Source organism: Amaranthus tricolor, chromosome 7, assembly GCF_026212465.1.
Source record: "Amaranthus tricolor cultivar Red isolate AtriRed21 chromosome 7, ASM2621246v1, whole genome shotgun sequence".
Lineage (NCBI taxonomy): Eukaryota > Viridiplantae > Streptophyta > Magnoliopsida > Caryophyllales > Amaranthaceae > Amaranthus > Amaranthus tricolor.
In genome coordinates this window covers 26854935-26874717 of record NC_080053.1, presented here as the reverse complement: position 1 = coordinate 26874717, position 19783 = coordinate 26854935, and the positions used below count along the sequence as shown (strand labels likewise).

The 19783-nt window shown below is 32.9% G+C and overlaps 2 protein-coding genes across 5 annotated transcripts; one reads left to right on the top strand and one right to left on the bottom strand.

The window, feature by feature from the left end:
* The first annotated feature begins 746 nt into the window (after positions 1-746).
* LOC130817300 (type I inositol polyphosphate 5-phosphatase 10) lies at positions 747-7423 on the top strand. Of its 3 annotated transcripts, none has more exons than XM_057682929.1 (10): positions 747-1017; positions 1749-1812; positions 2382-2445; positions 3682-3745; positions 4115-4219; positions 5105-5681; positions 5762-5955; positions 6049-6157; positions 6391-6539; positions 6644-7423. In XM_057682929.1, exons 2-10 carry the CDS (start codon positions 1777-1779, stop codon positions 6813-6815), a joined length of 1470 nt encoding a protein of 489 aa, XP_057538912.1. In that variant the 5' UTR covers positions 747-1017; positions 1749-1776; the 3' UTR covers positions 6816-7423. The 3 variants fall into 3 exon arrangements, with proteins under 3 accessions (XP_057538912.1, XP_057538911.1, XP_057538913.1); XM_057682928.1 differs by having other exon boundaries at positions 1721-1812; positions 6644-7420; XM_057682930.1 differs by lacking the exon at positions 1749-1812 and having other exon boundaries at positions 6644-7421.
* Positions 7424-10186: 2763 nt separating this feature from the next.
* Positions 10187-17585, bottom strand: LOC130817299 (ethylene-responsive transcription factor WRI1). Of its 2 annotated transcripts, XM_057682926.1 has the most exons (7): positions 16905-17585; positions 16515-16597; positions 16017-16025; positions 15315-15403; positions 14642-14766; positions 14259-14335; positions 10187-11294 (listed from the first exon to the last, which is right to left on the bottom strand). In XM_057682926.1, exons 1-7 carry the CDS (start codon positions 17210-17212, stop codon positions 10519-10521), a joined length of 1467 nt encoding a protein of 488 aa, XP_057538909.1. In that variant the 5' UTR covers positions 17213-17585; the 3' UTR covers positions 10187-10518. The 2 variants fall into 2 exon arrangements, with proteins under 2 accessions (XP_057538909.1, XP_057538910.1); XM_057682927.1 differs by lacking the exon at positions 16017-16025 and having other exon boundaries at positions 10188-11294; positions 16905-17581.
* Positions 17586-19783: the final 2198 nt, after the last annotated feature.

Below are 19783 nucleotides of genomic sequence, written 5' to 3'. Positions count from 1 at the left end.
ATATGCATAGTCGTATAGGAATGTAGACAAAGTATTAGACTCCACACAAAAAATTCCTGTTCCAAAATAGTTAAAAAAAAATATTTTTATTTTTTGGTTAAGACAATTAGAAAAAAAATTCTTTCCGAACTTGAGCTGAGATTGATTGATTATTTTCATTTAGACCTTACAAAAGAGTTTTCAGATTATGATGAGTTGGAAAATCGTAAATATTTTAAAGTATTTGTCCTTTTACACATAAATTATACTCCTACATTTTATTGTTTTTTTAAGGTTAGCTGATATTTAGTAGTAGTTTTGTTACGACTAGACATAAAATTTGTACTTATATAGTCGTGTTGGTCTGTGCCAAAAGGGCGATGCATCTACCATTTTGTGCATTAGTAGGCTGTCAATAGTAATAAGTCGTGTTGTGTCGTGTCGACTGCCATATAGACCATCTTAAAAAATGACCATGTAGACATGAAATCTCCAAATAATACAGACTAAAATAACAAATAATAATAAGCGGCAAATAAAAGTGTTTATTCGAGTTATCGAGACAATTTTAAATTTCTTAATTGTTAATTCATTTTTATCGTTGGATCAAAGCAGAGGAAAAGAGCAACATGCACAGAGTAAAAAACAGGGGACGAAAGCATGGGAACAGGGCTAACATTAAACGTAAGATTTGGCGTGCGAAGCCACACGTGTGTTCCCTGCCTCTCCTCTTTCTGACAAAATAACTATTTTTTTTTTTTTTTTTTTTTTTTTTTTCCTAAATTCCCCAATCAAACAGTTTGATCCCTAAATAACAACAACATTCAATTTTCCCTTAAATTATTATAACAGTTTTGATCACAAAACTCAAAAAAATTCACAAATAAACAAAAAATTACAACAATTCCCAGACCATTCTAATTTATTGGGAAATTCAACCTTTCAATGACCAATACAACTACATAGATTTTGGTTATCCAACATTTTGACCCTTTCTTTTCTGGACAATTTTTCCCCTTTCTTCTTTCTTTGTTTCAAGTAAGTATTTCTGGTTCAGACTTTGATACATTTTTTATACATCTGACACTTGAATCCGACTTTAAATGGGACCGTTGGAACCATTTAATAGTATCGGGATTAAAGATTTGATTTTAGGCGGGCATTTTGCGTACATCCGACTCTCAAACCTGATTTTAGGTGAGACCGTCGGAACCATTATATGGTATTGGGGATTAAAAACCCGATTTTAGGTGGGCATTTCTGCATACATCCCACTCTTAAATTCGATTTTAGGTGCGACCGAGATAGTCGTTTAATGACATTGGGGGTAATAGGATGTTATTGTTTATGATTCACAAGACAAGTTTTCTCTTTTAGATCAAATCATCTTGTATGGAGTAATGTTTTGTCTCAATTTAATTTTTCTTTTATCCATTTCCCCAAATCCTTTTTTTTTTTTTTGGAAATTGCAATTAAAATGGTTATGTTGACTTTTTCGAGAACAATTTGTAAATAAATTTATGGGTTGTTCTTCCTTTTTCATTTTCATTCAAAAAGCTTTGTTCTTTGCCTTGAATCATCCCTTTTCCTCTGTTCTTACTTTTATTCTTCAAATGATAAAATTAAGAGTGCAAATCCCTTAAATGTTTCTGATTTTAAGGGATTTTGGGTTATGAAATAAAATTAATTTAATCAAATTAGATTTTTTTTTTTGTTAATTTTTGCATAAATTTATCAATAGTTTATGGAATTTGGAGATTTTGGACCAGAACAATCCTACAAACTTGTGATGGTTTTATGATGGCTTTAAGATTAGAAGACAAGAAAAGCAAGGTATTTTTTATCAATTTTATATTATAATAATAACTTTTTACAAATTATTTATTTATTTGAGTTCTAATGTTACCTTTTTCATTATTTCTTCATCACCCATAACTTTTTTTAATCTAACATTAAAAAGATTTAATCTTTATCTGTATCTCATCATCTCATGTGATGAATTCCTTTATTATTTATATTCTAATGTTACTTTTTTCATTATTTCTTAATTACCCAAAACTTTTTTTTAATCCAACATTAAAAAGATTTAATCTTTATTAGTATCTCATGTAATCAAATACTTTATAGTTCTAATTTATTTAAGTTTTAATGTTTTACTTTTTTCATTATTTGATAATTACCCAAAATTTTTTTAATCCAACATTAAAAAGATTTAATCTTTATTTGCAACTCATGTGATGAAACACTTAATAACTATAATTTATTCCACAATTTCTGGTTTTTTACATACAAAATGCCGACCAACCATGCTGTCATTCTTGAAGAAATGAGCTTTATATGTTGGCCACGTCTAATAAACTCCATTCTTTTAACCTCATTTGGTTCTTCCTTGTGATTTTCAGTCTTTCATTCACAAAATGTTTTCAGCTAAAGATAGAAGTAGAAGAGGAATCAAATACCCTTCTGGTTAGTTCTTTTTTCTAATTATTTTCTATGATTTTTTCTTCTTTTAGGTTGTTAGTCCCTCTGTCTCGTTGAGATTGCTAAAATTGACTAGAAAAGCTCACTCTTAAATATCAATTGTAGCAATCTACAATGATGAAATGTGGATATGTTACTAATTTTATATGTACTTACGTAGCTGATCTCAATCTGGTGAGTTCGGTATAAGTGGGCCAAAATGCTTTCTTTTGCATGTGTATTGAACTATTCGACTACTATTGTTGTATGTTATATATCACACAATTCCTCGAATCACCAGAGCATAGCCTAGGCAGATGCGGGTTTAGATTCTCACCTAGAAAAGTGTCGTTATTAAAAAGAAATGGAAGATAGTATTAAAGTTATAGATCAATTTCAGTAAGATTAAGTACATTGATCATTAAATTCCTGGGAAATCACTAGTCCGTTTCGTAATCGGTACTAAATGAGGGGATGGGATTAATTTGTAGTGTAAATTTTCATGATATCATATCATTTTCATGGTAATGAAAGTTTGATTATAAAAAGTTCTTTTTTCACAATTTTTCATTATCATCTTACACCACATTTCCAAACGGTAATATATTGAAATGAATTTTGCGAAAAAATTGAAATTGTTGAAGGAGAATAAGCCTGATCATTAAACTTGTCAAGATATATTCCTACCAAAACTACACTAACTTTTCATTACCATTCACATCATTTATTATCGATTACCAAATGGGCTGTAAAGTTTATCTCCATTTGATTTTCTAAAAGTCATTTTCGAGTAGTGGGGATGGAGGAATTGCAAGGTGGAAGAACCTATAATGTTCCAAGTCTTGAATAAGACAGTCAAAAGCCCATATAATTAGCTTTTTTTTTAATTAATCACTTTAAGACGGTTAGTGTACATTAGGCTCACTATAAGCCCGTCTTATTTGTTAATGCTAATCTTGTAGAAAAGTCATTAGAAAATGGTCCTAAACTCCTGATATTTCACATCTCTTGGAAGAGAATAAAATTCATTTACGATAAAAGCATGATACAATATATGATCCAAACATATCTTATCATTTACTATAAATCAAATTAATTGGCAGTTAGTATTTGGCAAGTTGCATACCAACCATTTTTTCCCCTTTATTTTGATTTAAGTTTGCTTTTATAATTGTCTTGCTTATAATTTACTGTTTCATTGGTGTACTAATATGAATTATTTCAATAATTTTGAATTTACAGAACAAGATATAATAATTGGTTCTGATACTGAAGCCCAAACAATTCAGCATGCCAAGAACTTAAAGTACTTAGCAATCTTTTTACATGTCTCGTTTTTACTCGTATCTCGCATTGAGATTGCTACGTTTCTCACGATGATATGTGTATTGTAGTTTGTAGTAATCTCAATGGGGCCGAAGAGTGCTCTCTTGAATGCATTGTCATATTGAGATTGCTACGTCGCGTATTGTAGTTTGTAGCAAGTTCAATGGGACTGAAGAGTGCTCTATTGGATGCATTGTCATATTGAGATTGCTACATTTTTCTCGATGATACGTGTATTGTAGTTTGTAGCAATCTCAATGGGACGGAACAGTGCTCTTGGATGGATTGTCATTTAACTCTTTTCGTTTCAAAAATCTAAGAAATTTATTGTTGTGTTGTAAAACTTTAGGGCTTTTGTTGCTACATGGAATGTAGGAGGGAAACCCCCTGAGAATGGGCTTGTTCTTGATGATTTTCTCCAAGTTAATGCTCCCTCAGATATTTACGTCTTGGGGTAATTCATTCTTTCCTTTGACTTTACTCTTCATTTTTGTAGTTTTTGCTTTTACATGTTTTGCTAAACCATATTCATCCCGGGGTGTTTAGCAATAGCTTTCGTGTTCGCTTTTTGGTTTGTTTTTGTCTTTGGCTTTTTTGTTGGTCAAAAAGTTAAAAGAAATGTTCGGTAAATGACTTTTAAGCTCGCTTTTCAATGACTTTTGATTTTTGACCCACTTTTTCCCATAATAAATAACCAACACCTACCCCAATAAATGTGGCGTAACATGTAGCAAATCAAACAATACTTCTGACCGGTCAAACCATACAATAGCTCCAGCTAACGATCATTTTTTAAATAGACCCATTGCTTTTCCGTTGGCCTTTTGGTTTGCTTTTGAATTTGACATTTTGATTGGTCAAACAGTTTATAGAAGTGTTTGGTAAATAGCTTCTAAGCTCGCTTTTCATTAACTTTTGGCTTTTAACCCACTTTTTCTTTAATAAATAGCCAGCACCTAACCAATAATTTTGGCTTAACATCTAGCAATCAAACAATACTTCCGACTGGTCAAACCATACAATAGCTCTAGCTAACGATCATTTTTTAAACAGATTCATTAACTCCTCTACTATTAAGTCACATATATATAATTTTGGCACCTAACCAATAGATTTGGCGTAAGATCTAGCAAATGAAAAATAACTTCCGACCGGTCAAACTATACAATAGTTCTAGCTAACGATCATTTTTCAAACAAACCCATCAACTATTCCTCTATCAAATCACATATCTATAATTTAGAAAGGATTAAGAAGTTTGTGCATTACTTTGTATGCTAATTTTTATTTTTCCTTGTAAAGATGTATAAGTTTTTGACAATGATGTTACTATATGTAGTTTTCAGGAAATTGTCCCGTTAAATGCTGGAAATGTGCTTGTTATAGAAGACAGTGAGCCCGCAGCAAGATGGCTTACTCTAATAAATCAGTCTCTCAACAAAAACAACAACCACTTCCAAACTCTAAGGAAAGCAACGTCTTTGATAAACGCAAAGCCGTTTGGTGGAACGAAACAAGCAAAGCTAACAAGCACCTCGAGTGGCTCGCTTTTCTTTCCTAAGTACTCGCTTAAGACCGTGAGCAAACAATTTAGGACGGAAAGCAAAAAGCGACTCAAGACTTGTAATTGTGCCTCCGAGCTTGATAGAAGATACACTCGAGACTCTTGTTTTCGATGCCAACAAAGTAGTGTAAGCGACGATGATTTATCGTCAGAAGAGGATGACGGGCCTAATGGGGTTGTATTCTCAGAAATCTTAAATTCTTCCGCGAATGACCAAAAATATAGCTTAATTGTGAGCAAACAAATGGTTGGGATTTTTCTCACTATTTGGGTGAAAAGGGAGTTGGTCCAACATATTTGTCACTTGAAAACGTCTTGTATTAGTCGCGGTATCATGGGGCTTGGAAACAAGGTAATATTCTCGTTTAAGGGCGTTTTGAGGTACTTGTAGACGTTAATTTATCTTACATGTCGAACTTTTGTTGCGTGCAGGGTTGCATTGCGGTGAGCATGCTTTTGTATAGAACGAGCTTTTGCTTCGTTTGTAGCCACTTAGCGTCTGGAGAGAAAGAAGGCGATGAGCTCAGACGGAATTTGGATGTTATTGAGATACTTAAAAGTACTCATTTTCCTAGGAGATGCAAAGTTCCTAATAGTCGAATACCCGAGAGAATATTAGAGCACGAGTAAGTTACATCACTTTTAGTAACGAATTTTATCTTGTTAATTTCTTCGTAATCACTAACTTGCGACTTGTGCATTGGGTTCGAAATAATCAGTCGAATCGTATGGTTTGGGGACTTGAATTATCGGATTTCTTTAAGTCATACCGAAACCTTGAAGCTTTTAAAGAAGAGGGAATGGGAGTCTCTTCTAAGCAAAGATCAGGTATTCGTCGTTTAACTTTGTACTTTGTTGAGATCCTTTGAGATTTTTAAATAAAATACTGAGTGCCAGTGTAACATGATGCACCATTTAATTTGCTTTGAATTCACGATTCGCTCAAAATAAACCTAAAATAGCCCAAAATCGACCATAATGCTTTTTTTGATTCATGATTCGCAAGGACATTAGTGAGACTGACGGTTTCAATATTTATTGGTTTTTCACTTTTTCTATAGCTAAAGGTCGAAAGGGAAGCAGGACGAGTTTTCAAAGGCTGGAGGGAAGGGCTTATCAAATTCGCACCAACTTATAAGTATTCGTATAACTCGAACATTTATCTTGGAGAAACCAACATTTCGCCAAGCAAAAGAAGAACTCCGGCCTGGTATTTTGTGCTTATCTTTTTCTACCCATGTTTAGCTTAACATTAATTATTACGAAAATTCTACAAATCTATGCATTCAACCTTTGGGCTCATATAAATTACAGGTGTGACAGAATACTATGGAAGGGTGATGGAGTACATCAATTATCGTACGAAAGAAAAGACTCGAGCAAGTATCAATTTTCTGATCACCGACCTGTTTATGGAACATTTCGTGTGGAGGTTTCAGTAAGGGAACCATCAAACTCGACCTTCTTCAATATCGAAATCGAATAACCCTTTTAATATCGAGTCTCGATTACAAGAGTGCATTATACTAATGAAAAGGTTTGACGATATTCGAGATTGGTTATTGAATCGTACTAACATATATAGATTATCGATTCGTTCAACAGTAACAAATAGGCAATTTTTTTATCAAGTGAAATTTGTACAGAGAAAGTATTTTTTGAATTTCCATGTGTTACAATTTATTCAATATGTATCAATAGTCACATTCGTTGCTTCGTTGGTGTCGTGTGCCCTCGTATATGCAAGGGTTGTCGAAATGTCGAAAAACGATATGTTCTTTCATTCAAATGAACATGTATATATATATTTTTACGGTTCTTTACAGTTATATAGTCTTGTGTTCTTGTTTGTAGTTTCTATTTACAACTTTTAGATCCTTGTATAGTTGAACCATTTTGGAATTTTATTGTTGTTTAGAATAAATAGATCAATTAATACAAACTAAAATAAAATAAATAAAATTCTTGTTTTAAGGTTGTCTCACCGAAAAATATATGGGTGTTTTTTCGCATTAATGTTTATATATAAATACAAGAGGTGTTGGGTCTAAGAGTAATGCCCAACAAGCAAATAAACTAAATGATTTATTAACCAAAAAATGTTTTGATAAATATTAAATCTATCGATTTCCCGTAGTTGAAGTAAATGGTTTGTGAACACTTAATTTGTCTCAAAAGTCATAAAAAATGTGCACAAGGTGTTTAGTTACGATATTAGCAAATTTGGTAGCCAAAAGAGATTATGATGTACATAAATTCACGGTATATAACTTTCTCACGTACAAAATGAATATCGAGCTCAATGTGTTTGCTGTGTCGACGATGAACAGGGTAACTAGATTAGTAAATAAACTAAATGAATTATTTACCAAAAAATTGTTTTAATAATTATTAAATCTATCGATTCCCTGCAGTTGAAGCAAATTGTTTGTGAACGCTAAAGTTGTCTCAAAAGTCATAAAAAATGTGCGAAAGGTGTTTAGTAAAAATATCAGCAATCTGGTAGCCAAAAGGGATTGTGAAGTACATAAATTCACGGTATATTATCACGTAATACTATTGTCACTTTAGTGATAACATCGATTGTCATTTTAAAGGTTAATATATGAGATTATAATATTGTTTGCATAGAAGGTACTAAAAATCCTTAATAGCAATATACAAGAAACCGATTATCAAGTGGCTACGTACAAGAAGATGTTGGAGGCTCAAAAAGCTCAACTAGCCCAAAATTATAAGCATCAACCAGTCACACGACAGATTGAGCCAATTCATGCCCAAAAGGCCAATGAGACAATCCACTTGATTCATTTACTAACAAACTTAGCCAACACAAAATTTTCGTATGTGGCCGCCATATTCGTGCAATTGTAAAGATGACTCGATGAAATTTTTTAACCCCCCAATTTTAAGGTTTTAAAATGTCAGTTTCAACACTAAAAATACCAATCACATGTCTTTATTTTCATTCTACAACGAGTTGAATTAGGTCCAAGCCAAAAGTACTTGGGTATTCCAATAATTGGTTTTTTGCCTTTAGCTGGCCAGTACAATACGTGAAAATTTGAAAAAAAAAAAAAACTTTTTAATATAAAAAATAAAAAATTAAGCATAATAATTTTTTTTTTTTTTCAAAATAAGTGCCTTTATGACCTAAAACTATATGAGACGGTTTATAGTGAGACTATTTTCTATTAATATATATTTACAACTATTCTTGTGAGAGACCGTCTCTTAAAGAGATGACCTCAAAACAAGAAACCCACATTCTTATTTTCTCTTTAATTTGTATTAATTGGGCTATTTAGCACATATATCTAATGCGTCTTTCGGAGAGACCGTTTCTCACAACAATTTGTGATACACTTATTGTCTAAAAGTAATCACTTACAATTTCAAAGTGATCAATAAGAGAGAGATTTTGACTAATTATATAAGTACGTCTCATAATGAGACGATCTCATTCAAAACTAGCTGATAAGATTATCTACTCTTTAATCTCTACTTATTTGTTAACACTAGCTTATAACCAAAAAAAGAAAAGTGCGTTTATCCTCTCTGTATGTTTTGAGGTTATCTCATCAAAAGACGATATCTCATAATAAGTTTTTTTGATACCAAATAGGTCGAGCAAACGAGAAAAGTATGAAAGGGCATTAAAAATCAAACTCAAAACCTTTATCTAAAAAAATAAAAACCAAAGAAAATTTAATATTTTGATAATCATCTTATCCTAATTCCAAGTAGACACAATATTTGCTGAATTTTTGAAATTCTTGAGTGAAAAAAAAAATTAATTAAATAAACGAACCTTTAAACTTTTTCCAAAAGTAAGCGTCCAAACCCCAAAGCTGTGCTTTGGAGCTGTTCGCAGTTAGTAACTGCGAACAGTTCAAAAAAGACAAAATAGCTGTTCGCAGTTACTAACTGCGAACAGAAAAAAAAAAAAAAATTTTATTTTTTATTTATTTATTTTTTTTAAGGTCAGATAGCTGTTCGCAGTTAGTAATTACGAATAGCTATTTTGTCTTTTTGCTGTTCGCAGTCTAACTGCGAACAGCTATTTTGTGTTTTTTGAACTGTTCGCAGTTACCAACTGCGAACAGCTAATTTGTCTTATATGCTGTTCGCAATTAGTAACTGCGAACAGCTCCAAAGCACAGCTTTAGGGTTTGGACGCTTACTTTTGGAAAAAGTTTAAAGGTTCGTTTATTTAATTAATTTTTTTTTTTCACTCAAGAATTTCAAAAATTCCATATTTGGTCCCCTAGGAAGCAGTCTTTTTAGTCCATTTATTATTGGGCCAAAAATCTTAAAACTTTAGTGAAGATGTAAATCTACAAAAAACAAAAAAAAAAAGTTCAGTGTACTTTCCCTATCCACTTTCCAGTTTCCACCCACATAAATCTTCCGGATTGCATTACCTAACTTAACTTCGTTGACCCGTATTCTAATATTCCATTATTACCTTAACAAATACAACTCGTCATGTCATGTATGAGATCGTCTTATTATAAGACAACTTCAAAATAAGAAGCTCACAAGTTAAAAATATCTCAACATAAGAAGCTCACAAGCTAAAAATTTCTATTATTGGGATATTTAACCCAAGTAGAACGCATATCTTACGGTGAGACCGTCTCATACAAGAATTAGTGTAACAAATATACCTTCATTTTTGTTTTGATATATTTACAATTGATTGTAATATGTTATGTGAGAAAATATCACTATCAGTTGTATAATGTAACGGAGAAAGTACAACGGCTCAGTTCAAGTCGAAGCTTTTGATTTTGCTATATTGCGGAAATCAAAATGAAAGTTTTTGTGTATTACGTGGCAACATTAAAGAGACGAGAGTATTAATTAGTCATAACTTTAGTTTATTTCCCTCAATTTGATATTTACATATAACACAAGAAAACATTAGAAACATGCATATAATACAACTAATCTTAATTTCTGCATTTGCTCATCCCCAACACCAACAAAAACTTTGAAATTTTAAAACAAAATTTTGGTTTTCCCTAACAAAGACTGAAACATGTTTGGATTTCTTCTCATCCACTCATAACAAATATCAAATTATCACCTAAACTTTTGGGGATGAAAATGAAAAACCAAACAAACTTCAACAAACATAATGCTCAAAGAACAAGACACCCAAAAAACTAAAAAAGGATGAAAAACTACTCTAAGCTAGTTGTGCACGATGATGGAGAGGACGAAGAAAATGAGAGCGAGTTCTCCTCCGTCTTAGGCAAAATCTCTATCTTCTTGTCTAAATCCTCGGTAGTTTTGCTACCGTTTGAACAATCCATAACCTCGGTGCCATCAAAGTATGATCCATCTATGTTATCAATCAAGCTCTCCGCTTCTCCCTCGAAAAACCTATCGATGTTCTCTTCAAACCCCATTTGATTATACAAATCGTGCCATCTAGCATCTTCTTCAAATGGAATATTCGGCACCAAGAAGGGGTTGTAACCCCCAGGATCCATGTAAAAGTTCCACGGGTTTTCCCTCTCATCCTCGGGGCCATTCATTCCAACGAGCATGGATGGGTGATCAATGGAGTCCATAAGTTTAGGCTCCTCTTCGAGCTGAGATGGGCCTTCGATTTGTTCATTTCGTTGCTCATCTACTATATCCGCCAAATTTGGGTGCACTCGCTCATCTACTTGATCTACCAAATCGGGCTCATCTACTTGTTCCAACAATTCGGGCTGTAATTTTAATGCTGGTTGATCTTCATGTTCTTCCGATTTTTGTACTTTTACTTGTTGCAACTTTTGTAGAGAAACAGTTTTAGCTTGTTTGGGATTCGACTGTTGTGATTCATCCTTGGGCATAAGATTCTTACAACGACCTACGTAATTGCTAATGTCAAAATTAGTCACGGCATTTACACCTCTATACTCGATTGCAGCTCGATCATACGCTTCAGCGGCTTCTTCTTGTGAACCTAATTAAGTAAATATGATAACATTGTTACTAGAGAACAATGAGATGAACACTGGATTCGTCTAAATTTGTCCTAATTAAGCGAAATCGAATATGACTCGACTCAGACTCAAAATAACCCGCATAGAAATCAAATTAGATCATCATGATATTTACAAACACACAAGAGCCCAAATAGACCCGAGCAGGTATATTATAACCGAAACCCGCCTGAACACCCGAATTTACACCTCCAGATACACGAGATGGCAAATAAGTTTCCAATTAACCAAGAGATATTAATTTATTTACTTGAGTTAGTGTCAAAACATAAGTCTTGAAATCCCATGTCATGGCTAAGAGTGCAATGACTTGAAGTTCTAACAAAAAAAAAGTAGACCACAAAGTTCCAAAAATAGGAAGTATACACATACATTCAACTACTATTTTAAGATATGTGTCCAAACAATTTTGGGAACTTTAGTAGGGAGAATATCGACAAAGCAACATCAAAACCATCAATAATGTGAGACGAGGTAATAAGATATGTTGGATTGTCCAAGTTTAATAAGATATTAACAGTTGTTACATTTCTGTTTTTTAATCTATTTAATATATAATTTTAATTTTTAATATTTTTAATTTTATACGATAAAAAATTCTAAAAAGTTAATATTAAGAAAATATACGATCTCACTAGACTATATTTTATATTATACAAAGAGAAGTATATGCCAAATAAGATTAGTTGATGAACAGTAGTTGCTACTGTGACTGTAGCAACTATTAAAAACTAGAGAAAGTATATTCACGAGGTGTTTATTCAGTTATCAGATTGATTTCGGATCACATGTTTCGGGTCAGTTTAAAATCAAATCTTGTGTACACATTGATTTTTATATAATTTTAAATTCATTTTAAAGTCGGGTCAAATCGTATTTTAAACCTCATGTATATGATATTGAGTCGGGTAAATATTAGGTCGTCAGATCTGTTATGAGCACCTCCTATATGTGATTTTAAGGTATCTATACGAGTAAAAGATAATTAAAAAAAAATTTTAAAAACGAATTGAAAAAATAAATATCAAGCCTTTTTCTTGGGGATAATATCAAACCAAAAAGCAAGTTGAGTATAAGTTGGCTAGTTTGGACAAGATCTAGTCAGAAAGCGATAAGAAGATGTGCATGACGGAAGTCCACATGTGACGGGTACAGATGAGCTTGAATATGTTTGACCGTAGTCCATAACCCGTTCTTGATCCCTTTCCCAAGCCCCCCAAACCATAGTGAAATAATAAATACGGTAACAGTTACGACATTGTGATGCAGTAGTGCAAGTGATGCGATTGTCGTATATGTACCACCAAATATCGGCCAAAGTCAAGAGATAGTAGATACCCCTTTAATCGGCCTATGATGCGGTTTTTTTACACTTTGACAACGCGGGTAATATCAGTTTGATAAATTTAAATACCTTTACAACACAGCCGATATGATTTGTATTCCAAACCAATTGAGTTGGGGACAATTTTTTTTTTTTTTTTTATTTTGATGCAAGTTGGGGACAAATTAAGAATAGAACATTTGGCCGAATTTTAATAATATGATATCCCCGAACTACTAACAATACACCTAGCCATTTAAAGTAGGGGCACTTGCCAACTCAAATCAAACATGGTTGAGGGACCAAATATGCAACAAAAGTCCCTAAAATAGGTGGAATGGTGAGATATTACTACCCCACCTTATAGAAGTACAACTATTATTCAAATCCCTCAAAAATTCACCTATTTATGTTTTAACTTGCAAGTTATTGGTGGATGTTGCGGAGTCCATGGATCGAATCCTATACTTTTCTCTAGAACAAACAAAAATTAGCGCTTTTTAGATCATGTTCCGTTTCCCAAAAGGATGAACGTTCGAAGGGTACACATACTGAACCTATGGCGGCTCCAAATTTTAATGCTAAGTCAAGATTTACGGCTAATTAGAAAGTTTAAATGATTTAAACACTAATAGTATGGGCCAAACAAGTCACAAGAGGAAAGTCTTATGTGCTTTATTTGTACACGAAGTTCCCATGTGCTTAAGTATAGTCAAGGAATGGAAAATGGTAGGCCTAATCTAGCATGCTTGTAGTGGCCCCTATGTATTAACACCTCCCCCCTTACCCCAAATAATGCTCATCTCAATATCTCATAAAAGCTTAAGAGTATTTCTCAACTACTTGAGAATATGTGTATATATATAGGTGCTCATTCGCATCATCGGATTGATTTCAGATTAGGTGTTTCGGATCGATTTGAAATCGGGTCTTGTCTCTATATTGTTATTTACATAATTGTAAATCATTTTTGAACAGGTTAAATCGGGTTCAGTTAAAGGTCGATTAACTTTCGAATCATCAGGTCTTTTTTGAACACCTCTGTATATGGAAATACAAGATTTAGGCCCTACCAAGTAAACTCAAATCTACTTCAAAAGATTGATTCCTTTCTTTATTACCTTTTCTTTTCTTTTCTTTTCGCGGCTCCTAATTATTTGGGTTTTTTTATAAGTGTTAGTCAGGTGTAAGGAATCTTAGTGGATCCTAATCTTCACCTAAACCCCACCTAAATAATAATAATTACCATTAGAATATCATATCAAAGCTAACCATTCCCAAATGGGATTCACCATACATGACTCACGTGATGCCACGTGAGTCCAAAAAGGTATTGTTTTGTTTAATATTTGTAGCAGATCTTGGGTACTGAATAGTACCACCCTTTTCCTTCTTTTTCTTGTTTTTTATATTAGCATACACATACATGATGATCATAGGAAAGGTGACTGACCAAAAGGGTGTTTTAATGTATTAAGTATTCTTGTCTTTCGGGTTTGATAATCACATTGTCTGATTACGTATGTGTATGTGCTTGTGCGCTCGTGATCCTAAATTGCATCAAACGAGAGAATGCGTAAGAGAAAGTCGGAGAACTTACTGAATGTGCCTAAGTAGAGGTACTTGTTCCCAAATACACGCCCTATTCGTGCCTCCCATCGACCGTTATGATGATGCCTACACTTGCCAAAATTAGATAATAAGTATAGTGGCACCGAGCGGGGTGGACACCAGATGGAGGTTCGGTGAAGCAGTTGATGGTAGTAAACGCAAAATTAGGTGCGGGTTTTGTGGGGAAACGAATGACCAGATTAAAATAACATTTGGCTCATAACAAAGTGATGTCGCTCTATGTAGAGCGTTTCAAATGAAAATATGATGTCATGACCCATAAATCCAAAAGACTATCCATTCCATAGTATCCTTTCACTTCAAATAATAATGTCATCGGCTTAATTTTTTGGTTAGAAAATAGAAATGTACCTGGCAACGCCACGGTATTTCGAAACCCCTCTAGAAAACCCACTGCTTCTCCGTCTCAATGACGCTAAATATTCCTCCTTGGACGCATTTTGCATTTCCTCGAGCTCTTTCGTATATTTTTCTATCTGCACGATCAAAAACAACATACCGTCACACAACTTTGTTATTCAATAATCTATCGTCTAGTTAGTGGCGCATCTTGCACCGTAAGCAAAAAGGGGCCAAAGCTATCATTCAAACCAAAAACACAATAAGGTCCAAGATTTGAACCCTCGAACTCTAGTTCAAAACTACGCCCACATCCCACATCTTTTTATTATAAAAGTTTCGAGGGCTAGACCAATGTCACATGATTCACTAATCTCCTCGCAGATCACAAATCGTAAAAGTCGAATTATAGTCGGTTTTGGACTATTTTTGGACAAATTTGAGCGAATCATGTTACACCAGGCTAGACCCCTTTGGGCCTAAATAAAGATCCGCCTCTAATTCTAAACACGAACATTAATGACACAAACAACTACCATATCGACTAACAAGTGACTTGAGTCGCAAAATTAGATTAGCAATTACACACCGAAGGATTCGACAAGACTCGTTGTGGGTTAACAAATTGAACTATAATCAACAAGAATAAGTGCACAATAAGTTGCTCACAAACTTAGGTACTCACAGGAAAATTTAATGTAGTTTCTGGTCCCCAGTACTTAAGTGCAGCTAGATCGTACGTCCGAGCTGCATCAGCTTCACTATCATATGCTCCTGCATTTATATTAACATTTTTTACAAAACCAATTTTAAGGAAAGCTACATTAATTCCAAAAAGTCTCGTATAAACTCAATTCACACTATTTGCGTCATTTTTCACTATTAGTAGAATGTATTTAGTAATATTTAATTTAAATATTACTATTTAAAATTTTTAATGGTATACATAATGGATTTAGTGACAATTATTAGACCCTTTAGCAGCATAATAAAAAATCGAACTAAAGTTTTTCGTGACATAAAATTTAGTGATATTTATCATACATGTCACTATTATAACAATTACATATCTCACTAAAGACTAAATCATGGGTCACTAAGTCACTAAGTAATTTTTCTAAAAGTTGAGATTGAGGGTATTATTACTGAGAAGTACAATCATTTGGAAATACCTGTCATTATTAGATGAAGGAAATTCATATTCGAGATTTTTTAAATTAATTACACACCTCCAACAAAAAGGCAAATTTTGACTAAATTTTTTAGAAATGGAATAAAATCCCGTGAATGCCAACAAGCAAAATTTACCAATCTTTTTCCCTTTTTTTTCAATCTTTTCCATATTTTGAGGACCAAATTAAATCAAAATATCAAAATTTGGACTTACCCAAATAAACTACAGGAACCCAGAAGTAGATGAGCGTTGTGCAGATGGTCAGACACACAAAAAAATGCACACAAGTCAGCAACTTCACAGAACTAACTAATAATGATGTAAAAACATTTTTTAAATTTTAATTAATATATAATAATATTATATTAATAAAATACATATTAATTAAGTAAAAGTCGTAATTAATTAATATATCCTGCTCACAAAAACTATCGTTATAGAGCTTGATGTCAATGGGACACTCACTGTTTAATTAATACTATATAATAATATTATAATAGTAATAATAAGACAAATTAAATTAAGTAGGATTAATAGGAGTAAAACAGTATCATTATAACCATCCATTATATACTGCTCAATTAATTATTTTAATCGAGATTACAGATCTCCATGAGAATTTTCAAACCCATTTTTCATTTTAATATATATTTAAATTCCTATTAAAAATAATTAATTTTTTGAAATTAATCAAAAATTAAAAGACATTACCTTGTCTTCCTTTTTTATTTTGAATGTTATTCCAAGAACTTTTATCCCATAAATGTGCTTCAAATCTTCCAGTCCATCTATGTCTGCATATTTCACAATCACCCAATTCCCAACATGCAAAATCAATCAAATTTTAATTAATTTGATTAATTCATCATCATCCAAATAAATCTCCCCCAAAACAGGGTCGGAGAGAATGGGAAAGAAAGCAGACTAATACCCTCAACCAGCAAAAATTAATTTGATTAATTAGTGTTAAAATTGACCACATTACTTGAATGTGGACTCAGAGTTTTCGAGCTGGAATATTGAATTCATGACGACGAGTGTTAATTAATTAAATTAACTTGGAAAAAATTAAAAAATCAAAATGGGGATGAATTAAAATACCTTGTAACTCCTCTATAAATGGAACTTCTTCGATTAGTAGGAGGATTGACATTGGCATTGGTACATTTTTGTGATTTTAGATTATTAATTGAAGCTCTTTTAGTTCTAATTTTCTTAGGTTTTGGAGGTTTTTCTTCTCCACCCTCAAAATTATTATTATTAATTATATGGTTATGATTATTATGATCATCAACAACACAAGATGATGATGAAGATGATGAAGAAGAAGATGAAGGTGGAGAGGATGTAATAGAAGGTTCTAGATTAATGATAGTTGAAGATTTGGAAATATTTGACCTTTTCTTCATTGTAAATTTCTAATAAATAAATAAATAAATAAAATCAAAATTCACAATGTAGAAGTGGTGGAAAAAGATGGTGAGTATATATGTGTATATATAGAAAGAAATGGATTGTGGGTTGGTTTATAATCTTGTCAAAATTATTTTTTTTTAAAACCCCAAAAAAATTAAAAGAAATTAAAATGTGGGTTTTATTTTATAGATTGATTGATTAATGAAAAGGAATTGGGTAATTAGGGAATTTTGGTTGAAGTTGTTAACCAAAACAAGGAGGAAGAAAGGGGGAAGATGAAGGAAAAAAGGGAAAATGTGAAGAGAAAATGGAGGAAAAATTGAAGGAAAAGAAAAGAAAAAGAGAATGGAATAGTTGAGAAATGAGAAATAAGGTTTCAAGGGGGGTTTAAGACTTAAGAGTGCATTTAAACTAAGGTGTTGAGTTAAGGGTTAAAATTTAACTCATGGGTTGAGTTAAAATATTTGAGAGTTGGTATTAGGTGAAGCCAAACACTTGGCTTAAACAGTCCAAGCTCATCCAGCCATGCTGCCAATCACCATTTGCTTTATACAGTGTGCACTTTTTGGAATTTGGATTTCTAGAAAATATTATAGGAAATTAAGTTTATTAATGTCGGTTTTTCTAGCATACGCATTACGTGTATAGGTTTAGAGAGGCTAAGAGGTGTTTATTTTGGTTACTCCATGTCTCCATTCATGCTACTTTCTTCTAATTTTAAATTCACTTGAAGTCGGATCAAGTCGAGTTTGTTACAAGGTCAGAAAAATATCAGGTCGAACAAGTTTGTTTTGTACACCTCTCTGTTTAGTTTACAAAATATGTAAATTTGTTGGAATATGATTTGAAATGTTCTCTAAAATTATCCACTATAATAAAGTTTTAGAGAATATATCAATTTAATTTAAACAAATTTATTTATTTTGTAATTCTCATTAAATAAAAACCTTAATTAACTAGATCAATTCATAATTGTCATTAAATCTAAATTTACTAAAATATTGAATTAATTTTACTAGAAAAGTTTTAATTAAATTTGAATAAAATGAAGTTATTATGCATTATATACATTTTGGTTATTTAATTTGCCATTAATATAAGATCAAGGGTTCTTAGCACCATCAATATTTGGTTTTTTGACTTTAGGTTAAGTTACCGTAAAAGAAGAGTTAAATGAGATTTAAAATCATAATTTTACCGAAAAAGTAGTTTAAGTTTTTGTCCACTAAAATAGATAAAGAAAGAGTGAAGTGAGATTTAAATTTTAAATTTTACCTGAAAAAGTGATATTTGCTCTAATAACAACCGAAAACAAGTAAAAGTGAACACGTGTGACAACAAATCTGAAGACTTTAAAAAAAGAAGGGAAGTACTTTGCCATTTGCCAAATTGGTTATGACTTTCAATATGTCAGAGTCACAAACTCATCAACTCCATCTCCTCACTCACAACACAACAAACCCAGATTTGCAGGCCATGCAAATAAGCATTTACCATCTTGAAAAATTACCCTTATTTTTCTTTTTAGTTTATTATTTTTATTTTTAACTATAATCCACATTATTTTAATTCTCATTTATATACTAAGGAGACTTTTCTCATAATATTGCTAAAAAAAATGATTTCCACTTTGCATTATGTGGGAAAGTATTTCCCACAATAACGTCCACGTGGAAATTTATTTAATTTTTTTTTCAGAAAAAACCGCCACTTGAGATGGCGGTTTGCCTTAAGCACTAAACCGCCACATGAAGTGGCGGTTTGCCGGTTGGTCAAGGCAAACCGCCATCTCATGTGGCGGTTTGGTCTCTGGTAAATCGCCACTTCATGTGGCGGTTTGCTTGTCCTGGAATTTTTTTTTTCCATTTCCTTTAAATAGTGAACGCAACCTGCATTAAATTAGTTCAATACCATCTATTCCATAATAATCAATTACGAACTAACTTGATTTGAAAAAATTAATTATGAAAATAATGCGAAGATATATTACAATCATGGAAAGTCATACAAGAAATTCAAATCATATAAGAATATACAAAGTTTGTTAAATTAATTCCGGATGAGGATGGTGTGAACTCGTCAACCTCCGCAATGACATTAAGAGCAGGAGCTCGTCGTTGACTAGCACGCTGATATGTGATGATCTTTTGCGGAGGCGATGGATGTGGAGGAGGAGTGGTGATGGAAGCTGGAGGAACGAATAGAGACATAGTACCGGATGTCAATGGCGATCTGGAAGACCGACCTCGAGTAGATGAACGCTGGCGACCTCTTGTGGACCGAGAACTGGATCATCCGGAAGAGCTACCTCGGTGGGCTGAACTCCGTGGAGAAGGAGTGTGGAATGTGTCATCTACCTCGCCAATGACGGGTGGAGTCGGTATGAGGTACTCATAACCCGACTGACTAAATGCATCGGTCAACGACGCGTTAATAGAGCCTAGGGTCTGAGAACATAGCCGATACCCCACATCAACTGGTGATGTAGAGGCCCCTTGGATCGTGTCATTGCATTGTATGAGCACCGAACGGATGCGCTCAGCCTGTTTGTTATCATTATATTG

Bases quoted from the DNA above. Each gene is read 5' to 3' on its own strand.
- LOC130817299 (XM_057682926.1), bottom strand. From the start codon at position 17,212: ATGAAGAAAAGGTCAAATATTTCCAAATCTTCAACTATCATTAATCTA. The intron at 16,598-16,904 runs GTATTTTAATTC...TGAAATATGCAG, and splicing joins ATTTATAGAGGAGTTACAAG to ACATAGATGGACTGGAAGAT. The intron at 14,336-14,641 runs GTACATTTCTAT...TGGCAAGTGTAG, and splicing joins AAATACCGTGGCGTTGCCAG to GCATCATCATAACGGTCGAT.
- LOC130817300 (XM_057682929.1), top strand. From the start codon at position 1,777: ATGATGGCTTTAAGATTAGAAGACAAGAAAAGCAAG. The intron at 2,446-3,681 runs GTTAGTTCTTTT...TTGAATTTACAG, and splicing joins AGGAATCAAATACCCTTCTG to AACAAGATATAATAATTGGT. The intron at 6,540-6,643 runs GTATTTTGTGCT...TATAAATTACAG, and splicing joins AAAAGAAGAACTCCGGCCTG to GTGTGACAGAATACTATGGA.